Source organism: Falco peregrinus, chromosome Z (assembly GCF_023634155.1).
Source record: "Falco peregrinus isolate bFalPer1 chromosome Z, bFalPer1.pri, whole genome shotgun sequence".
Taxonomy (NCBI): domain Eukaryota; kingdom Metazoa; phylum Chordata; class Aves; order Falconiformes; family Falconidae; genus Falco; species Falco peregrinus.
In genome coordinates, this window is record NC_073739.1 from 25,059,197 (window position 1) to 25,080,757 (window position 21,561).

The 21,561-nt window shown below is 37.1% G+C and overlaps 1 protein-coding gene across 7 annotated transcripts in view; it reads right to left on the minus strand.

Moving 5' to 3' along the window:
- The window catches only part of FER (FER tyrosine kinase), a 192,868-nt gene that overhangs the window by 140,506 nt on the left and 30,801 nt on the right, over positions 1–21,561 (minus strand). For 6 of the 7 annotated variants that reach the window (XR_008744744.1, XM_055790584.1, XM_055790586.1 and 3 more), the window contains 3 exons: positions 7,184–7,367; positions 4,588–4,725; positions 3,525–3,644 (listed from right to left, as the gene is read on the minus strand). Coding sequence is in view for 6 of the 7 variants with exons in the window: in XM_055790584.1 (XP_055646559.1) it covers positions 3,525–3,644; positions 4,588–4,725; positions 7,184–7,367 (442 nt within the window). In the remaining variant the exon portion in view is untranslated. Of the gene's footprint in view, positions 1–3,524; positions 3,645–4,587; positions 4,726–7,183; positions 7,368–12,096; positions 12,521–21,561 lie in introns of those variants that run through there. The other variant, XM_055790588.1, reaches the window with a different exon arrangement.

The window sequence follows — 21,561 nt, forward strand, 5'->3', positions numbered from 1 at the left end:
GAGCCAACTTTCTCATCATGTTTCCTTAATATGTATTTTATGAAACCCTTTAAATAATAATGTATGTACAGCTGACGTTTTTCCCTCACATACTTGATAAATTAACTGATTCAACCACAAATTACTGATTCCAAATCAATATACATCTTTGAATCTGTTAAAAGTCTGTGAAATAAATTCACTATGTGTACTGCATTTATTTTCTTTGGTAAATACTGAAGGTAGTCCTCCTCTGAAGAAACATAATGATGTAGTATTTTGAAGATCCAATGCCATGATCTCAATACTAAAGACCAACAGTCAAATTCCTATTATTTCAGCACATACAAAACAGGTTCTTAAAAAGTCATCATCTTGGATAAAGGATGTAATACACTTATCTTACTTGTGAATTTCTAGTTACGAACAGTAAATTGATGCAAGTATCTGTGGGGTGGTTTGGGCTGTTGTGGTTTTAAAGCAAGATTATAACACAATATATCTTAAATTCAGTTAACAAGGTATATAGCATAGGCAGTTATAAGAGAACTAAACAATTTTAAAAGGGCTCTCATCTGTGCTAAAAAGCAATTTTTAAAAAAGGACAAAAAGGATAAGAACAAACACTTTTTACAGTGCCAGGAGCTAGTGGAGCTTTGCAAAATTCTGCACTACTTAATATGTTCATAATAATCCAAATAAAAGAACAGTTTAATAAGTGACAAAGCATGTTGACTGCACAATGTTATTTGAGGTAAGGGGAAGGGGTTGAACATTAAGAATACAAAACTATTATTCCGGATCTTATGATACTCAATAACTGGACTGCCATTTAGAAGATTAATTTCAATGCATATTGAAATAGGTGAATACACAAGGGGAAAAACAATCCAAAGCTTAATTTATGTGGTGAATGGCTCTAAGTTGACCATTACCAATCAGAAATGAGATCTTGGAACTACAGTAGAGGTTTCTGTGAAAATACTGGCTAGATATATACCACGGTCGTCATAAAATCAAACAGAACAATTCTCTACGATTTGTTACAAACAAAGCAGAACAAGGATACAGTGAAACCTCAATATGCCTTTCTCTAAACCACATCTGGATTACCTGTGCAATTCTGGTCATTCATCTCAAGGACAATACAGTAAACATTCAAAAACCTGAAAACATTCAAATAAAGATGACAACCTTGATAAAGGATATTAGTAAGTTTTGTGAAAGGACTGACTAAAGCTAAAGATGGCTCTAAAAAAAAGATCACAGATGAGAAGTATGACATGGGTCTACAATATATGCAGAAAGGAATAGATTGTTCCTATTCTCTTCCAAAACAAGTGTTTAAGGCCCATAAAATTGAACTCAGATGTAGCAGGTTCACATAATGCAACATTAAACTATGGAATTCCTTGTCTGAAAATTCTGTGGACACCAGATACTTGTACATAATGAAACTGACTGGACAAACTCATGAAAGAAAAATACTTCTAAGGCTATTATAAACAAATACTACTTCTGTGTCAAAACATTTCTGAGCTGAAAAGTAGGGGAGGCTGAGAGACCTTCTGAGGAAACAGTATTGCACAATTATCCTGTTCTTGTTCTCCTCCCTAAACTCTTCCCCATTGTCTAATGTAATAGAGAAGAAAATCGGCCAGGTCAATCTTCGATCTGACCTAAAACAGTTAAAACTTTTTTGATTGGGGTCCCAAATCCATACCAGAAAAGTGAACACCTTAAAGACAGCAACACTTAAAAAGAGCTATTTGATTCCTGTTCCAAAAAGAGTATCACACCATAAAATTTCTCTCCCAAATTCACAAAAAAAATCAAAATAGGTGAATATAAGATTTGTAACACAACACATCAGAAATGTGTGTATGTAGGCAAATACGCAAACACACGTCTAAAACACAAATAAGCATTTCATCAGAATAATTTACTAGAAAAGCAGCATTTCATCTCTTTCACTTCGACACGCTGATGTCTTATTTCTAAACAATGGGATACAGAAAACAAGCCAAACAAGAAATTATTTCTCTTTTTGAAGAATGGATGGAAGAATCTTTGAAAAACTTCAACACTACATTGAAAAGAGGGATTCAGTACATGTATTTTTCCTGTTACTGTGCTGAAGTACACCTAGATGTACAACACTTACATAATTTAAGCAGCAATAATCTTGATTTAGTAATGATGCAGAATATATTACAAACAGAAACACATATAAAGGGAAGGAAGGGGCTTTATTTATCATGGGATCCTTTCATAAGAAAGATGCAGCTGCTTCAGGACTAAAGAGGAGTCTGATAAAGGATGCTGAAACTTCATATTAAGTAGGCTATTTCCATCCCTATTAAAGAATAAATTCACAAAACTAATCAGATTGCACAAGATGATTAATGACTTCAAAAAGGAATTACTAAAATCCAGAGATTCTGCCATGTTGAGAAAATACAGGGATTAGAATAATCTGCAGAAGATACTGCAGTGTGTTTACATTTAAAATACCTCACTGCTACTACAACTCCCTATGATTGTGGTTTTTCAGAAAAACCTACAAGAAATAAGGATGATAGTTTGATTAAGCAGATCAAAATTTTTAAAAAACCCACAACACACCACTGATACCTTATTTGGATCAGTTAAGCTTTTTAAAGGAAAAAAAAACAACTTCAAATAAGTAAAACATAGTCTGAAATACAGTAGAGACAACAAAAACATCACCAACCAATGAAATTTTCCTTTTCAAATTGTTATGATCAATGTAAAAAAAGATTACATGTACAATTAATAGTTGCAGTCTCACAAGTGACTGCATTGGACCATTTTCTGTCAAAAGTTGAGGCTGATAGCATAGTAAGAAAGAACATCTTAACCTCAGCAGGAGGTTTGTCTCCCAGAAACAAATTATTAAAGGTGAAGCTGGTAAAAGTAATGGAAATATTTAACTAGGCAATATATTAACAAAACACACAGAGAGGTAGTTTATCACTCTGAATAGCTAAAAGCTCGATGAAATGTAATACAACAGCTCCATCTGTGTTAGTCAGTTAATATATTTTAAAGGTTATAATAATGAAGAATTTCCTTTGGAAAATGAAAGCAAACAGTTACAAAATGAGTGAAATAAATATATTCATTAGAATTTTCTGCATGGCAATTTAAATCACTGACTACATTACTGTACCGTGGTTTAATCAAAATATTTCAGTATTTTTCCTAGAGTGCTGAATATGGAAAGACTTTTGGGAAGATGAATCAGTACGTTCCCAAGGAGGATTCATGATGGATTTGGGCCATTGAATAAATTAACTGGCAAGGAAAGGAATATATATTCAAAGTGCTGGTAAGTTTCTGGAGGGTGGGAGAGGAGTATTTTGTGCAAAGGAACAATAAAACCGGCATGGAAAATAGTCTATAGCATGAAAATATTATTATTACAAAACAGACTTTAAAAATGCAGACACAGCTATGAGATGATCTGAGTATACACATGTATAACAGCATTTCCAAAGGATGAAAGATTCGTAAAGACTTACGTGACTTGTAAACTTTCTGCTGTTAGATTATTCCACATGATCTCATTAGCTTGAAGGTTTTCATTTTCTTCTAATAAAGACGTATCAAACTCTATTTCTTGTTCAACAACTTCTGATGACCTAATTTAGTAAATAAATGTTGTATTTTCAACATTAACAAACATCTTTGAGTAGACCATAAAGAAAATAAACACATTTTGAATTACTTTAATAACTATAATATAGTTAAATTTACATATGAAATAAAAGAAAAAGGAGCAACTAGATACATATTCTTTTTCCTTTGAATAAATAACAAAGTCTTAAAATCCTACCAGATACTAAAATAGCATACAGTTTTTTAAATCAAGATCACAGCATAAGCAAAGTTCTCAAGGGGTATCAATGTGAACGGGTCTACTCTTAGGTGATCCTGTTATAAACCTGCATGTGACAATTACCGATTCACACATAACACCAAAAAAGATAACGCAAGAAGTATTAGGACTGTTTCTGCATATACTAATACAAAGCAGCAGTTCAATAAATGGCAAACACCGTTTACTTTTAAAGTAAAAAACTTCCTTGCATTATCTGCATACCTTGTAGACTCAGGCACTGCTCAACCTGAAATAACTGCAGAGTACAGACAGGTAGCTAGAGTTCACTTTAAACCAGTATTTGCACAATAAATAAAGCAGAGAAACTTAGTTTAGCCCAGAATGCAAAATGCATCCAAATAAACAGTAGGTCAGCTCACACTGAATCTGGACTATCATGTGTAGTCTGCTGTCAGTATCAAATTATGGCTCTTCACATCTAACAACCATAACAGGAATTTTGTTCCTCTGAAGGCAGCCAAAGAGATGGATGATTAAAGAAACAATCAGGTTAAAAACCTGACTTTCAGCCAGTTTTCTGTACGTGCAAGTAGAACACTTTTCAAACTAGGATAAAGATTTACAAGTAACAATGTAAAAGGGACCAAACAGAAACAAATTGATCACTTAAGCACTGTTGCAGTGTAATGCAAGGTTTTCTCAAAAAGAAACATGAGCATGCACACTAAGATGAAAATGTGTACCTGTGAGTATCTATGAAGTCATTATACTCAGAGTTAGGATCTATCTGTTCAACTGAGGTCTGGATCTCTTTATGGACATTCACAATCTCTTCTGTTACAAGACTAGTGATCTGGCTATACTCATCCAAGATTCCTTTTCTAGAGAGGAAAAAAAATCATAGTGTATAACATGGCACTGAAGGCATAGATAGCATTGAAGATAGTTCAAAATTTCAATTTGCTGTTTCTATAAACTCTTGTTGCAACTGGCTAAGAAGGGAAAAAATAAGACAATATATTACTTGAAGAAATAACAGATCAGCTGCGGTCTTTTTCTTAGAGATTGGCTATGAGTCAGAAGTCTCTAAAACCATACTCCTTGTATTGATTTCAGTACCTCTATAAAGGGTAGCTGAACTCAAAACTGTTAGAGATTACAAGGAAGAGGACTGTATACAGTTCATTGATGACACTCTTTCTCACAAAGGACTTAACATGCACGTTATAACCTATACTAAGGCTTGTCATGTTCTGACTGGTAATTATATTCTGGCATAAAGCAAAACAAACCACAAAACAATGTGCATTTCCTATAAAATCTGAATTTCTTTATTGTTTTAGCTATCTTGGTCACTCAAGACAAAAACAGGCATAAATCACAAGTTAGCATGTATTTACAACAAGAAACAAAATCAAGCAAGAAGTTCCTGTAAGTAAATACAAGCAACCCAACCTTATCTTTACCTGCTTCTGAGAGTGGGAAAAACAAAGCTGGTAAGAGAATAGTAAAAGAATAGGTGATATTTTGCCACTGCTCTCAATTGCATCCAGTGACATATCCTCAGTATTCTCTTTAAGTTTCAGCTTTCCACAAATTACCTGCCAAATAATTTCCTATTTGATCTTTGACAAACTTGCTAGCATGCCAGGCTGTGAAGCACAGTAGGATTTCTTAAAATACTGATGAATTTTGGCCAGCCCACAAGGACACCCAGAGAAAAAAGTATCAACAGATTTTTCTTGGATAAGATCTGAAGTTACATTTACTCTGTAAGAAAAGTTACGTGATTGGATTTTTTCAATACTTCTTAGGAGGAGAAAACAGACAAGCAAAAGCATTAACTCTTGCTTTGCCCATGAACAACATGTGTGAAAAGGTTACAGAAAATAGTCCACAGTGTGATTAAAAGATAGACAAATATCAACTACAGCAATACCATATGGAAGAGAAAGGGAATCTACAACAATTAAAAAAAAATTCATTAGCAACATTAATCTACACTTCTTCAAGTTTACTGAACCAATTTATCTGCAAAATCAAGACAATTAAGGAAGTATGTTTCACACAGATGACCACACTGAGCTCTACACCTGTAATCACCACCTCTTTTTGTACACCAAAGGTACTACAAAGCAGCAATTTTCCAGTCATTCAGATCTCACAAAATATGTCTATGTAGTGACAAGAGTATTTTTTTACAGATTTTTACTCCAGACAGCAAAGGTGAGCAGTTTAAATAGGTTCTTGTTCCATCATAAAATTCCTCAGTGAATTATCATATCTCAAAATTCTGAAAAATCACCTTAATTATAACACACAAATTTAACTGCAGCCTTTTGCTGTGATTTTACATACAAAATTAAGACAAAAAAGACCATACAGAGACTACTACGAAGATCTATTTGATTTAGATACCTGCACCAGAATCAAAGGAATTAGTATGATACTCCATAGGGCAGTTAATGGTGCCTGCACCACACAAGCATGTACAGCATGAAATCCCCAACTCTCCTTCACTTCCTGTGTGCTGAAGTCAAGATGAAAGTAGACTTCTTAGAAGGTAAGAAGATGAGGTAAAGAAGAGTGCCTCATATCTGAATGAACAATACCTACAAAAAACCAGTAAGTACCCTTTCATTTAGGCTAACACAGCAGAAAAAGATCTACAAAACGGACTCCCTAACCAACTCCCATTCTTCAGGGAAGACAAACAGGCAGCATGGTGATTACAAACCAGAAAAGAGGGCTTAAAGTCCTCATTGTCTGTTCTCCAAGATCATCAGCTTGCATGTCTTCTGTAATGATGTAAAAAAAGATCTTTCAGGAAAAAGGTAATTGTATTTTTAAGGTTGGATTCCTTACAGTGAGACCAAATTTACAGTGTTGTTACTTCTCACACACACACACGATTAACCATGCATCTGCCTGGCACTCCTCCATAATGACTTTCAAGACAGTTGGCCAATTTAAACCAAATTTGTTGTTGGTGGAATTTTGTAAAAACAAGACTATCAAAGAGGCAACAGACTTGCTGTAGTATACCAGCTGAAGGACAAAACATGAGCTCAGCTATAAACACTGCAGTTAATCTGTAAGATTTTAAAGTTTTATGAGAGGACGATGCCTTGCTAGAATGTTTAAGTAATCACTCAAAATTACTGTCTGTATTATTTGGATAGACTTTTGCCAATTGAAACATTAAAACATCTTTTTTCATTACCCCCGACACACAATTAATTAACTAGTTTATTATTTTCAAATAATCCTACAATTTAGTTAGTATACTACACATATATAAAATTTCACAAGTTAAAAATATGTAAGAATACATCTTACAGGGCTTTAATCATTTCTTCTTGCATCTTCTGTAGTGAATCAAGTAACAGAGGAAGCGTAGTATCATAATACTGGTGCTGATGTAACTGTGCTCCTTTCAGTGCCAACACATACTGATTATGCAACATATGAAGCTTCATAGTGGCTTTATCACACCGATCTTTGGCTTTTTCAGTCTCTTTTCCTAAGAGAAAAAAAAAAAAGAAAAATTCATGCGGTGATTAAAAAATATATGACTTGTAGATGACACAAATCTAGCAGATTTACGGTAAACTTGCACCTTTTTCTACAGGAGTACGAAGAAGATAAAATCTGACCATTTTCACATCATTAGTAAGACCAAATATCTTGGTTTTCTAGTTAGAAGACTAAATAAGAAAAAAACTGCTGTATTTTCTTTGAGCAGAAATGTGAGAATTCTTTATCTAAAAGTATATAGAAACCACTATCTCCACAAGTATAAAAATTATACAACTATTAAGAATAAAGAACAAAACTCATACACATGACTACCATAACGCTAACCTTTTATTTGTCTCATAGCAAAAAAAAACAAACTTTTTTTTTAGGAAGAAAGAGATTTTCTAGTAAGTCAGATCCATGACTGACTGAAAATCTGTCATTCATTGTGAGCAGTAATTCTATTGTTACGTATCATTCCAATATAGCATCAATGCAGTCTACATATGGGTAGTTAAAATCTCACACTATTACTCCTGTCCAAAATGGGCAGCTTCTCCACTACAATTTAACATCTCCTTATCACTGTAAGTATTATGATCAGGAAGCTGGATCCTCATCTCAGCTCTATACTACTAAGAGATTCAAAGTCCTCAAGTTCATGCTGACCAGTTGAGTGCCGAACCTGAGAGCTACAAGTCACCTGTTCTATTCCTTGCCACAGTAACTGCACAACTATGTGGCACACGTTTTTACAATTTTCAAAAAAACTCCGGTGACACATAACTTTGCAACTTCCTAGTACCATTCAGGTCTAGTGCTATGCTAGCTGAAAGCATTCTCCACCTCCCTGCCCCTTCACTCTCCAATGTAAATCTTCTTTGCTTTCATGTAAACCTTTACTTCATATGTGCCATGGGTATGAAAAATAGATTCTACCATTCTCTGCAATACATCTTTTACATATTAGATTACACACTCTCCTCTTCTGCCCGATCTTCTAAACTTCATACAAACAGACCTACAGGTCTTCTCTTCTAAGTCCTGTTGTCTTTTTGCAGTTGACTGGTTCACAATCTTACACAAGTGCAACTTCATTCAAAACTCAAAGCCAATGAGTAACTTTACATTCTAGATACCTCTAGCTCATTTGAGAGAGAGTGAGAGCTTTAATACCATACAAACATAGTATCACTCATTACTTTTGCTTTGGCATCTGATCCTGCCAAGTAATACTAATTTTTAGGACTCACCTCTCATTTTTTCCAATTATTTTTAACTCTACAGCTGCCCTCCCATGCACTTTCAATGCATTCAAGGCATAGTGATGCCTGGAAATTTAACAAAACACTGAAACACTGAAACACTACCCAAACCTAACTTCAACATATATCCTGCAATGTCCCATAGGATACATTATTCTGACAGGACCTCATTAATAACCATTCTCCAAGAAGCTTTATGCAAACATTTTTGCATGTCTACTAGAATATTTTCAACTTGATCATGTATTGCCCTTCTCATAAAAGAGTATGACGTTATTTTGACATGATTCCTTACTGAGACACATATGATCTTATTCACATCCTTGTTATCTTTTTGATATTTATGAACTGTCTTAATACTTTTTTAGGAACCTAAGGCATTGTAAATGAAACCTGTATCTGCAATAATGAAATGCAGATTCACAACTACCTCCACAAGTAAGCATACACTAACTAAAGCAATCTCCTTCAGACTGCTACATTTCTTATAATCTTAAAATAGTTAAAGTAATAAAAAAGATTGTCTTCTAACATTTCTACCACCTGTCACAGAGTAGTTTTGAAAAAATAAAAAGGAAGCATTCATAGCTAAGTGGCAGAACAAAGGCTTGAGAGCAGACCTTGAAAAGCTGAAGTTGTATCACATGAGGAATATACAAATGACTATGAACTGCAATGAATTAAAATACAGAAACACATTAAGGCACGTCAAAAAAAAGTTGAGGGAAAAACCTGTAAAACAGTAACAAATCCTCTTTCATATACCTTGGAGTCAAAAGGCTTGTCAGAAAATGTAAAGGACAGTCACTATACAAAAGGAGCTGGCAGGGGGAAAAAAATAATTATTTTTGCATCTGTGTTCACCATGAAAAAACTTCAGAGATTTCCATGTCTCTCAATGAAAAAGTCAATGAATCTCTCCTCATGTGTCATTAAAAGAGGTCAGAGAATAAATGAAATAAAAAGAAATTGAGGACTGGATGGTGTTTAGCTTTAGAATTTTAAAGGAAATTGAGTAAGTTTTAGCTTAAATACAATTTTCAGTTTTTACAGGAGGAAGCAGGCACTCAGTGGAGTGCCCCAGAAATATTAGTTGGGTCCTCATATATGAGGTGATACAGATGATAATGAAGATGTTGTCTGAGGGGATCAAACAGGGGAACCAGATGGGAAGAACTGGGAAAAAAACCTTAAGATGTACTGATTAAATCACAAAATGGTAATCACAGCGTGAATATTTATAGATGCATATGAGGAAAAAAATACTCAAGTTTAGTAATCTGTTGTGAGCTTACCGAATGCACTCAGGCATGAGATCTTAGGGTTACTATAGAAAGATCAATGGAAATGTTAACTCAGTGTCCAGCAGTCATCAGACAAGATGTTACTTAGCAAAGGGCTAGACAGCATTATTATGCCACTTATTAGATCCACATAAAACAGCATGCAATTTTTTCACCTCAAGGAAGATATACTCAAAATGAAAAAGGTTTAGAGAAGGGCATCAAGCATCACAAAGGTAGGAAACGCACAGTATCCTGAAGGAATAACTAAAATGAGGACTGCTGAAGCACAAGGAGACTGAGGAGCAACATACGAGAAGAGAAATACAGTTAACGGACCTTCCCAATCTCCTTCAATGTAACTGTAAGGCATTATATGGAAAGAGTATGTAATTTGTTAAAAACACAGGACATTCTTCCTCAACTAGCATGTAGCTGATCTGTAAAATCTTTTGGTGAAAGTTATTGTAAGCATGAAAAACTTGTGCAGTTTCATGGTGAATGGACATGTGTACACAAAAAGAATCCTGAAGAGCTACTAAGGCAGCACTTTTGACTCAGGAATTCCCTAGGTAACTATGAAGTTGAGACAGCTGTCTGTTTGTCCTTTCATATGGCTTTCTGGACATTTACTACCTCACCACTGTCAGCTACATTTTAAACAAGAATAATAAAAAATACTTTAAAAGGATATTATATCTGTCATTTAATTGAAAACAATCTCAACTGCTGACCTAATTTTATATGTGGAAGGAACATACTTCTTACACGATAGTTTAGCTAAATGAACAAAGTCAATCTGCACAACAAAGACAAAATCCATCTCCAGAGTTGCACCAGAGGAGTATTTCTCATTTAAGTATAAATGAAATAATCCATTTTAAAAACTTCTGTAAAACTGTTTTGGAGAGACAACAATCTCAACTCTTACTAAATTTCTTGCCAGAGATAACAGGTTTTGTCTCTGTGAAACAATCAAAACTCATATTTCACTGAAAGACTGGATTTTTTCTATTTCCTCAAAACATAAAAAATTAGCATTGTTTATTTCCAAATTAAATATAGCTCATTTGAAGGAAACAACAAAACCAAAAACCAAATCCTAACACATCACACCCAGAATAACATCCTGAAAGATTCTACCAAACATGTGCATGTCTCGACACCAATGTACCAATACAATGGGATGGTATATCATCCCATTTTCACATCTGCCTTGACTAAATTCCTTCCATATATATATAATGCCAAACCAGAATACCTCAACTACTTTCAGAATAATTCTAAGTATCATATACACTCAGTTTCTAAACACAGTAGGCTACAGTGTCAACCTGGTCATCTGCAGACCAAGATGTAGACACTGTAATGTCTTTCTGGAGAAAGAGAGGCATGTGCATGTGAAGAAATAAAAGAAAGTGACTGAAGAGGGTTTGGAGGGGACTGCATTGCACAGGGGACACAGAGGACTGGGTTTGTATAGTGAGTGGATGAAAGAGGAGAAGACAAGGCAGCTGGAAGTCAAAGCTGGAAGCACCAAGTTTTGCTTGCCCTAGCCCATTCCCTTGGGAGATACACTGGCCAGGGAAAAAGGAAGAGGGAGACAATGTGGTAGCAGACAGAGGAATGCTGGATTATTTCTTGGGTTTATTGCATGTTTGGCCACTCCTACTCAAGTATGCCCTAGAGTACATAATCCAAAATTACCTCTATAAGTCATAGTTTAAAGGCTTAAAAACTACAACTTCTCCATGCATGTATTTAAAATACATCCCCTATCGGCTTTCAGCTTACCAGAAACCAGCATATGTCAAACTATACCATGTACCAGCACGGGCTTCTGACCCACAAACCACAACAAAGAGTCTTCAACAGTTAAACTGAACACTTACACTAAAAATTATCAAAAACACATAACCAGAGATTTATCAATACTATTTCTCTTTCAGAAACCTCACTAATGGCTAAACTGTCCCATTTTCCCATCTGCCTCAAGGACTGAATTCTTTTGCTATACATTATTCCTCAGCAGAACACATTGACTAATTACAAAATAAATAAAATTATCATAAACACTCAATTTTTAAATACAGCTTTTGGATCTACCATTAATATAAGAAACACAGCTACAGTATTACTCCCATATTATAATTTATTTTTTAAAGCAGCAAAACACAGTAAGGCAGAGTACACGGTTGTTCTACATGTCAATTAGCACAGATGAAAACATCCAATTTTCTTTATCTGTATACCAAATTTTATAAATAGATCTAATTATAATTCTACTGCTATCAGTTGTTGACAAAACTGTTCAATGTTTATAGAAACTGTATATACAACGTCATGCCATAAACAGAATTATGCAGCTTGAAAAGCTCAATTATGAAAGTTTGACATTTGCAAAGAAAAGGCTGGCATTCTTTTTAAAACATTCTAGAGAGTCAAGTACTTCAATTTCTAATAAAAACTTTTTTAAGATTTTACTACACACAGTATAACACAGCCATCCAGAAGAAAATATTTTAGGGTATTTTCTATTAAAAAGGTAGATTTGCTATTCCACAGTTCTTACAGTTGTAAGTATTAGTCTCTTGTAGCCTAATATTCACCTAAAATGGAAGAACAGAAACTGCATAAGACAACGAGACCAAATGAGAAAAAATTAAGCTCATAATGTTCACTTCCTCTTTTTTTAAGTAAGTATCAATATACAGTACAAATGCCCCAAATAAAATTCACTTGCAGAAAATAAATATTGCAAATACAGAAAATTTGCATACATATGGTGGATTACAAAGAAATAATTATACTGAAGAGCTCAGCTTTTAACACCTTAGAACTTTCTCCAATTGGTAAAAAATTGTAAGTCAAAGCTTGTATTCCTTTATAGAATCACAGAATGGTTTGGGTTTGAAGGGACCTTAAAGATCATCTATTTCCAGCCCCACTGCCATGGGCAGGGACACCTTCCACTAGGCCAGGTTGCTCAAAGCCCCGTCCAGCCTGGCCTTCAACACTCCCAGGGATGGGGCATCCACAGCTGCTCTGGGAAACCTGTTCCAGGATCTCAACACCCTCACAGTAAAGAGTTTCTTCCTCATATCTAATCTAAATCTACCCTCTTTCAGCTTACATCCATTCCCTTGTCCTACCACTACATGCCCCTGCAAAAAGTCCCTCTCCCGCTTCCCTGTAGGCCCCTTTAGGTGCTGGCAGGCTGCTGTAAGGTCTCCCAGAGCCTTCTCCTCTCCAGGCTGAACAACCCCAACTCTCACAGCCTGTCTTCATAGCAGAGGTGCTCCAGCCCTCGATCACCTTCATGGCCTTCTATGGACTCACTCCAGGTTCCTCTTATGCTGGGGACTCCAGGTCTGAATGCAGCACTCCAGGTGGGCTCTCACGAAAGCAGAGTAGAGCAGGAGAATCACCTCCCCCAACCTGCTGGCCATGCTTGCTGTGATGCAGCCCAGGGTACAGTCGGCTTTCTGGGCTGCAAGTGCACATTGCCAGGCCATGCTGAACTTCTCATCCCAACAGCTGTACAAGTCCTTCTCCTCTGGGCTGCTCTCTGATACGTTCACTGTTTTAGTTACCATCAATTTCAATAAAATTTAACACTTGTCTTCAAATTTGCATTATAGATTTTGATGTTTTATTCAAACAGCAAAATTCTGGCTCTGTGGAATACACAGAGTAAAGCACCCACTAATTTGCAGAGGACAAGGATCCACCTCCTGAAGGTTACCTGTAACATGACGTTTAAGACTCAAGTCAAGACTTGGTATAAGCTCAGCTGTTCAGATTTCAAATTCAGCTTCATGATAGCATAGATTAAAGAAATGACAAAGGCTTACAGCTACTGTTGTTTCGGCAACAGAAAATTCCAGTTCAGCTGTTTGAGTTACAGCCCCTCAGCTAAAACTTACATGCAAGTAAATGCCCCAAAGACGACATTATTTTCTCAAAAATCTGTTCTTTTCAAAGAGAAACAGCACACAGTGAAAATCTCAGGTTTGACTAACATGAAATACAAAGCTTTCCCCTCAAAATCAGAAGCTCAAACAAAAACATTTTAAATTGGTTAACTAGAGAAACATGTCACAAAGAATTCCAGAACTGAATGTAGTAATAAGTACTTCTTTATGTCTACACTATAGATCAGCTACTAGCAAAACAGCTCAACACTATACTTCAATGGATGCACACTACCTTGAGCCCTGAACTTCTGTTTCATTATACACGTAACAAATCAGCCTTTCAGCTCAGACAAAACCCTAATGATATCCCACTGTATAGAAAGATTGTATTTTTTTGTCTCGGTGTTGCTTTGGAACAATGGTAAAGAAAACTGTCTTCAAGACCTCCTGGAAGTATCAGCTATTAAGCTATTTGTTCTTAAGTTTGTTTTGGTTTTATTTGACTTGTTTCTTTGGGACCTTTGAGAACAAGAAAGAAGAAAAAAAGTTTCAAAGAATAAAAACTTGAGAAGATATAGAAGCTAACAACTTGTCAACATCTAAGCCTGTATTCATACTTGAGATGCTCTCCCAATTTTTTGCATCTTTAAGTCTTTGCTACAAATATCATAATTGCTCTTTAAGGAGACATAATAGAAATACTAAATAGTTTGTGAAAACAACATAAACCTGTCAGAGTTAGGCACGCTTTGGAATATCTCCAATTACAAATAATTTCTTGTCTAGTTTTCAGAAATCTCAGAAAAAGTCTTTCCAGAGTCCACAGTTACAGTATTTCAAGACAGACTGCTTCTTGACTCTCACTCTTTGGAACTTTAGCAATACCAATAGGTATGACCTTCGGCCATTCTGAAGTGATGACAAAGTGTTCATAAAAGAGACAATGGAGATCATTGTAAAGGTTTAATTCACAACAGATGAACTGTTTAACTTTCTGGTTTTATAGGTCCTGGCATTTACCATGACATTGGATTCAGTGCACAGTGAATGCTGTCCCATGAAGAAACACTAATGAAGATGGTGTCCATCTGACAAAGGAGAATATAAATTTAATATGCAAGTCCAGGTTTTGACAACTAATTTAATTTAGTTTCAAAAGCATGCAAAGACACACCTGACATGACAATGGAGGGTTATATCCCCAACAGAAACACAGTGAGGAACCTTAGTGGAAACAGGAAAGCAGCAGAATTACAGGACAAAATGAAAATTTGAAGGGCAAATGGAAGAGATACACATGAGTAACGGGGGGGGGGGGGGGGGGGGGGGGGGGCGGGGAAGAAAATCTTCATACATAAATACAACTGTGACTAACAATCCCAGAAAAACCTGAGAGGACAAGAACATGTCAAGAGTTCAATAACTGCCTCTGTAGTTCAGGAACAACAAAAAGCAAATCCACCTAAATTTCTGGGTATGGGTAAACACAGAGAAAACCAGGGGAGGAGATGCTACAATAAATGTGGGCACCAATGATACTGCCAGAGGAAACCTGGACAGTATCAAAAGTAACTACAGAGCTCTTGGGGCAGTTGTCAAGGTCATTGGGGCCCAAGTAGTGTCCTCCTTAATCCTATCACATTGTAAGTAGCTGCAGAGCTGGTGCTGGCAACAAGGTTTTGGGTTCTGCCACCATATGACCCCATTTGCAGACCACCACCTGCTTGGGAGATAGGAAGCACCTTAGTAAGCTGGGTAAAACTGTTTTTGGCAAGAGCATGCCTTACCTCATTGAGAGGGCTTTAAACTAGGAACAACAGAGGAGGGAAAGAATGACCCACAGTCCTGAGGTAGCAATGAGTGAGACTGCTGATCAAAAGGCATGGTGTGATGTGATGGGAAGGTGTCACAAAGTAAAATAAATGAGGCTTGGATGGGGTCACCTCCAGCACCTGCACACAGGCAAGGAGGTTCCTCCTTGGCATCACTCCAAGGCATCACTGTGGAAAAATCTCCCCAGATTTTCTCCAGAAACTCAACATGCTGGGGTGCCATGCTTAAGTTCTTGTATACTACTGCATGCGGCACAGAATAAACATGATGAGCTAAGAGATCTGTGTGCTGTTGCAGGGCTACAATCTTGTCAGGATCACAGAGGTGTGGTGGGATGATTCCCATGACTGCAATGAAGAGATACAGGCTCTTGGGGAAAGACAAGCCAGGCAGACAAGGAGAAGGAGTTGCCCTTTATGTGAGACAGCAGCTGGAGCACATGGAGCTCTGCCTGGAGACGGAGGAGGAGCCAACTAACAGTTTATACATTAGGATTAAAGACAGGATAGCGAAGGTCCCAGGAAAAGCCAAGAAGCTTCATTTCAGAGTTGTTGGAACTCTCTGTATTATAACCTCACTAGAGTACCATAGCATTTGATTTCAGAAAAGTTTAAAATGAAAAAAAAATTTTAAAAAAGGGGGGGGGGGGGGGGGGGGGGAAGGGAGGGAAAGCATCATGGCTTTTGCCTTTTTTTTTTTTTTTTTTGAGTGAAGTAACAATCCTCCTCTGAAAAAACATGCAAATCATCAGTGTATAGTAATGTCTCAGACAGAAAAAGCATTTCACCCTTGGTTTGCTTTAGAATCTTTTATTTTTGTAAATAACAGCACTACAGTATAAAGCTGTCAATGCACATAGTGATCTATCAGACATTTCACAATGTTCATGATAGCAGTTTTTCAAACAATTTCCCAGAACTGCATTCATCTTTTCATCTACGTATTTTTCAGCATTTTCAGTAACTGAGGTAATTTCTGAGTATCTTGCTGTCTCCACATTTGTTTATCAGTAACAAACCTCCCATAAAGTCACTTCCTTATTTATTTCAACTCTGGAGACACAAATTTTCACAGAGCACTATTCCATTGTGCCTGGAAAAGAGTATTCCTTTATATTATTTGTTTCCATTATTGTACTGAACATATTCATTATACTCTGGAATAAGATGACTAAGTCTTTCAAATAGGTCTTCCTCTAACAATTTTTTTAAAGCAATAAAATACTATTACATTGGAGAATCATAAAGTTTGACTTAAATCTATTTACACAGATTGATAAGTGGTTTGAATACTAGTGGGACAACAGCATGATCTTTCTCTTAAGTGAATTTTGGTAAGGACTAAGCACGTCTTAAATTAAAGCAAATAATTTTAAAACCTACATATGACAGAAAAAAAAGACTACCCTTGCAGTGATGTATCAAGCCAATGTATCTACATATATTCAGGGTTAACTGATTCACAATACTGAAGAATGTTAAACAATTTACAGTGAATTCCGGACAAAAATTTATTGCCTCCTGCTTTTGCAGGCAACCCTCTAAATTCTCCATTTTTTCTACTAAGCATTTCCTCATTGTTTGTTCTATTTCCCAAGCCTTCATCATTGAATAGGAAAAACAAAGCTCAAAGAACTTGCTTTATAATTGATTATTCTCTATTACGAATTTAATTAATTTTGGGAGCTTCCTGACCCAAGTTATCTGCTTAAACTCAGTAAGTATTACATATAATGTTAGGTATGTCTAAATAGCATAGGTGATTATTGAAGTTATTTCCTCATATGAAAGTTCTTATATAAACCACTACTGACACAACTTTCATCCAGTGACATGACTTCTGAAGTGTAATGTTTCCTGTGCTGAGCATGGCTTCATTTCCCCGAGACCAGAATAGAACAGACTATTTCATTTGGAAGGGGCGTACAACAACCACCCAGTCCAACTGCCTGAACAATTCAGGGCTGACTAAGAAGTTAAATCATGTTACTCAGGGCATTGTCCAAACGCCTCTCAAACACTGACAGGCATGGGGGGCATCCACCACCTCTCCAGGAAGCCTCTTCCAGTGCTTGACCACCCTCTTTTCCTCATGTCCAGTCTGAACCTCCCCTGGCGCAGCTTTGAGCCCTTCCCAGGTGACCTGTCACTGGTCCCTGGGGGAAGAGCTCAGCACCTCCCTCTCCCCTTCCCCTCCCCAGGCAGCTGCAGAGAGCAACGGGGTGGCCCCTCAGCCTCCTGGTCTCCAAACCAGACCACCCCAAAGCCCTCAGCCGCTCCTCACAGGACATGCCTTCCAGCCCTCCCCCCAGCAACGTTTCCCCTCTCTGGGCACATTCAAGGACCCTCACGCCCTTCTTACATGGTGGGGCCCAGCCCTGCACACAGTGCTCCAGGTGAGGCCGCAGCAGCGCCGGACACAGCGGGACAATCCCCTCTCCTGCCCGGCTGGCCGTGCTGTGCTGGGGGCACCCCAGGGTGCGGGCTGCCCTCCTGGCTGCCAGGGCTCACTGCTGACCCACGCTGAGCCTGCTGCCCACCAGCACCGCCAGCGCCCTCCCTGCAGGGATGCTCTCCAGGCACCCCTCTCCCGGTTTACACTTGTGCCCAGAAATCAGAAGACTTTAAAAATAATTTATACCAATCTACAATGTAGTTTATGCAAACTGCTGCAACTAAACTAGGACAGCTTTAACTGGTAGCTCTGTCTCAGGAAGCAAACTTGGAAATTAGCAAGTGACCAGCCTTATCATCACTCTCCAAATAAAGAGATGCAAATGCAGTGGTCTTAAATGACTTGGGTTTCACAAGACCAAAATCACAAAGATAAGAGAGAAGGTAGGATCTTGGCTTTTAATCTCTAAGGTCTTTTTTCCCTTTATGTCTTGCATTTCTTCAACAAATAAAATCACCCACTCCCTTCTCCACTCATTCCTGAGAAAGGTGTAAGAAGTTTTTTGCCAACCTTATTTAACAAATTAATGACTGCAAATAACAAATAGTTGTCTCATGAGAAAAAACTATATGTATATACTTACAGAGTTCAAATTTGCAGAATACCAGACCTAAACTTCTGAGTTAAGAATTACTTCAATAAAGTATCTGCTTAACGTTAAGATGAACAAATAACATAGTATAAAAATAGTAAAAATTAAAGTGCTATCTTTTGAACTTTTGTCACATGCTTGAGCTAATAAGCTAGTAAATTCTTTCAGACCTATAAGTGCTGGTGTGTGAGGACTGAGGAGAGCACACCTTGGGGTTGCATGACCATGTTGAGTGGAAACAATATACCTAAGCTGGTCCCACATCCAGAAGAAGTCTCCAAGATCTCTTGACTCTGCACTCCCCACATTTTCTGCTCTAGAAGCTTTATTTTAAACAGAAAAAACAACTCCTAGCCCTTGCAAACAGCATTGGTAGTGTCTATGAGTTGAAATGCTTACAGCAGGTTATCAATCTGAATCCCATCCAGCCTGCTGATGTTTGTGAATAGGACAAATCAGTTCGGCCAGTGTTACTTGTTTTGCCTTAAGAATGTGAGAGTTACAGTCAAAAATAAACTCAACAAATACCCTACTAGGAGTCTCCCTAATCTCAGCAACAACTGAAGGTGACACATGCTTCCAGGAAATGTAGTAGTATAATCACAATTTTACAGGCATCTCAGAATGAACGCACCAGCCATCTAATAAAAGTATTTTCTGGCCACACAGCTATTACGAAGAATAGTAGAAGAATAATTTCATTTAGCAAAAGCTTTTTCAACAGCTTCCCTATTTATCATAGATACAGCTTATCCTGTCATGCAACTTCAGTATATACCACAGAAGACACCAGTTCTGAAGTACTAAATCGCAAGAGTCGCAGGGATAGGAAAATGTTCCTCCAGCAGATGCAATGCTGTATAATATTCTAGGTGTACTCGTAATATTTCTAATCTCTAAATCACAGTGTTGTCAGGGAATACAAAGCAACCTAGGGAACCGTGGTACAATATTCTTTGCTGCTGCTGTAGCAGCAGAAAATGAGATTATGACATTAAATACTTAGAATCAATATAGTTTTCCTGTAGCATTTACTGCAGATCCATTCTGTCACATAAAAATGCTGCAACATAGTTTCTACATTCAATCAGTAATTAACTAGTAACAAGAACACAATAAACACCTGTAACAGATGTATTTACATGAAAACCGTAATTTTTGCTAAAGATTACATTGTATTAAAATCCAGTATGAACCTCCCAAACACTGGCTCTATCCCATCTTGCAATATTAACTGTTATAAGAGCAACTATTTCACACTTAAACATCTAACACCAAGATCAGCTACAAAAATAGACTAAATTGTTAAGAATGAATGCTTTAGAATATTTTTTTTAATATAAGGCAAAGAGAAAATTATTGTTTATGATTTCATGTAGTCATTTCTTGACTTAATTTTTATATAGCAGTAAGTAGTGTTTAATAAGAAAATGAAAGATGAAAACATTCAAAACAAATATTCTGAAGTACATTTAAAGATGCCAAACTGCAGAAACAAAAATAATTGTGGAAATCGCAAACTTAAGTGGAAGCTGTTACTGATCCAATCAAATGAGAAGAAAATTGTAATAAGATATTACGCTTGGTGTCTCCAACTGTTCTACAGTTTCCACTCTACCATTTCCCCTTTTTTTCTACAGTATCCACTTTACTCATTATTTATGAAACTTAAAAAGCTTTGTGACTTCTTCTTGAGCCAAACAATGTCTCTATCATTTGACATAACTGTTTTTTTAATGTGTTTTCCTAAGCAGCAACATCAACATGCCACAGTCTATTTACCTTGCTACTCAGCACTGTAGGCCCAGAGTTGTACACAATCTGTGTGTTATATTGGACTGCTGTTCTAAGAAGTTTACACCATTTTTTTCTCAGTATCACACACCCAAAAGATTTCAGAGAGCTGTCCATTTCATTATGGAAAAACAATCCAGTAAGTTTTTATCTTACATTTTGCTCCAATGACCCCAACATGCTCTAATGCCCCAATTTTGCAAAGGAGCATGCTGTGTATTCCCAGTACATACTGGTTTGGGGGGACTCTTGTACAAAGCTTCCTAATCCAGAACACTATTGGAATCAATGTTCATAGTCCCAGTTGCTCAAGTATGCCTCATTAGAGAGGTATTGAACTAGTTCAGCTTGCTGACTTTACCCCCTTCTCAGCTTACTTTCTCTCACCATACATTAAAAAAACATGAAGAATTAAGGTCTGGAAAAGAGGCAAAAAACTTATCAACCAGCTGAGTAACACCAACCAGACTGCCTGACACCTGGGGTCTCCATGCCCAGGAACAACTAACTAGGCTGCATTTGTGATTCCCATGGAAATCACTGGTCCAGACAGGAGCGGTAACACATAACTAAATGGGATAAAGCTTAGAACAAACAAGATACCTCAGCCACTTCTTATTGAGACAGCGTACAGACACTGGCAGCCACAACAGGCAGTGCAATCCAGCCCAAGGACCAAGTGGCAGCCAAGGCTCAGTGGCACACGCTCTGCAACACATCTGCCCCACTGCTTCCCTGATGCCCAAGCAGAAGCAGTGCTAGCAGAGCGTCCCCCAGAACAGTTCCTGAGCCAGCATTTCAGACACTTTCATCTTTCTCCAAATCTGGAGAGCACAAAGCCTTCCATAATGAAGGCCTGCATCCTTCAGAAAACAGTTCCCCTTTCCTCACCACGGAACTACAAAATTCCCACTAACTGCCTACCCATTGCCTAACACAAACAAAATCTGTAACTAACCAGTATCATTATTCAGCGTTTAACCCCTTATTCTTGTAACTCTTTCCACAGGTCCTCTTAGTGTTTTCAGCAAAAAGTGAAAACAGCTGTGACCTGCATTAG